The sequence below is a fragment of the Octopus bimaculoides genome, unplaced genomic scaffold (assembly GCF_001194135.2).
Source record: "Octopus bimaculoides isolate UCB-OBI-ISO-001 unplaced genomic scaffold, ASM119413v2 Scaffold_110629, whole genome shotgun sequence".
NCBI lineage: Eukaryota > Metazoa > Mollusca > Cephalopoda > Octopoda > Octopodidae > Octopus > Octopus bimaculoides.
The window spans coordinates 8,010-9,441 of record NW_026322201.1 but is presented as its reverse complement, the minus strand read 5'-3'; the positions used below and the strand labels follow the sequence as shown (position 1 = coordinate 9,441).

At 36.6% G+C, this 1,432-nt stretch overlaps 1 protein-coding gene across 1 annotated transcript in view; it reads left to right on the top strand.

Moving 5' to 3' along the window:
* Nucleotides 1-1,432, top strand: part of LOC106879920 (Na(+)/citrate cotransporter) — a gene marked incomplete at its 3' end in the record, with an annotated part of 9,609 nt that overhangs the window by 5,730 nt on the left and 2,447 nt on the right. The window contains exons 7-8 of the mRNA XM_052978238.1: nt 150-254; nt 1,240-1,330. Of these exons, the coding sequence (XP_052834198.1) occupies nt 150-254; nt 1,240-1,330 (196 nt within the window). The remainder of the gene's footprint in view (nt 1-149; nt 255-1,239; nt 1,331-1,432) is intronic.

Genomic DNA, 1,432 nt, shown 5'->3' with positions numbered 1-1,432 from the left:
ACTACTACTACTACACACACACACACACACACACACACACACACATACCACTACCACTACTGCAACCAACTCCACCACCACCACAGCCCTAGTCATAAACCAAACCCTCTTCTTTTTTCACCCCGGAATCCCTTTTAAATCTTTTCCAGATTCGCCGAGATCCTCACTGGTGTTTGTTTCCTAGTTCTCACTCTTCTCTGGATAACACGTGACCTGCAGGAGGCTGGAGGGTGGAAGAACTTGTTTAAAGACAAGTAAGGCTTACTTTTATATAATTGAAGTAGTGAGTGGCACGGCTGGAAGGGCAGAGTAAACGTAGGGGTGGAAGAATGTGTCTGAAGGCAAGTAAGGCTTACTTTGATTTTACTAAAGTTGTGATGGGCGAGGCTCGAAGGGCTGACCTAACATAAGACTGTAAGAACTTGTTTGAGGACAAGCAAGGCTTACTTTTATATTATCAAAGTAGTGATAGGCAAGGCTGGAAAGAGAGAGCTAAAATAAGGATGAAAGAACTTGTTTGAGGACAAGTAAGACTTCCCTTTATACTATTAACCCTTTTGATACCAACCTGGTTGAAACCACCTCTGGCTCTGTAGTACAAATGTCTTGTTTTCATAAGTTTTGAATTAAAATCTTCCACCAAACCTTAGTCACAATTCATGTTCCTAACTCTAGCTTAATGATAACTAAGTTGTTTTACTAAATTCTTTGTTATATTTAAAATTAATTGAAAGAAACACAGAGCATCTCAACAGAAATATGGTAACAAAAGGGTTAAAATATATAATAGAGAAACAATTCTTAACCTTTTTTGATGCCAACCTAGTTGAAACCACCTCTCTCTCTCTCTCTGTAGTACAAATGTCTTGTTTTTAAAAGTTCTGAATTAAAAACTGGCCAGATCCAGCCTCTCACACCTACCCTACAATGTCATTCTAAAAATAAACAATCCCATCACTGAAACCTCAAAGCTATGAGATAATCCATGATTAATTCAAAACTATGTGGATAAACGAGAATTACCATATTTTAACATGCATAAGGAACCCCACTAATCTTTGGAGTTTAGAATTTGGAAAAAATGGCTTTGTAAGGGATTATAATACTATCCTTGTGTAAGAAACTCCCATATTTTTAAACCTAATTTTTGACAAAAATGGGTTCCTTATACACGCTAAAATATGGTAGATTTGACAGAATTATCTGAACGTTAAAGGGTTAATCCTTTCCATTCTACAGGTATATCACGGATACAACAGCGGCCATGTTTATTTCTATCTTGCTGTTTATTTTGCCGGCCAAAGTTCCCAGATTCTCCTGGAAAGGTAGGGTTGTTTTTGGTCCTTTCTGTGTCTATATAAAACTGTACAACAAGGTGTATAGTTCATTGCCTAGGAATTTTATATATGTATATATATATATATATATATAT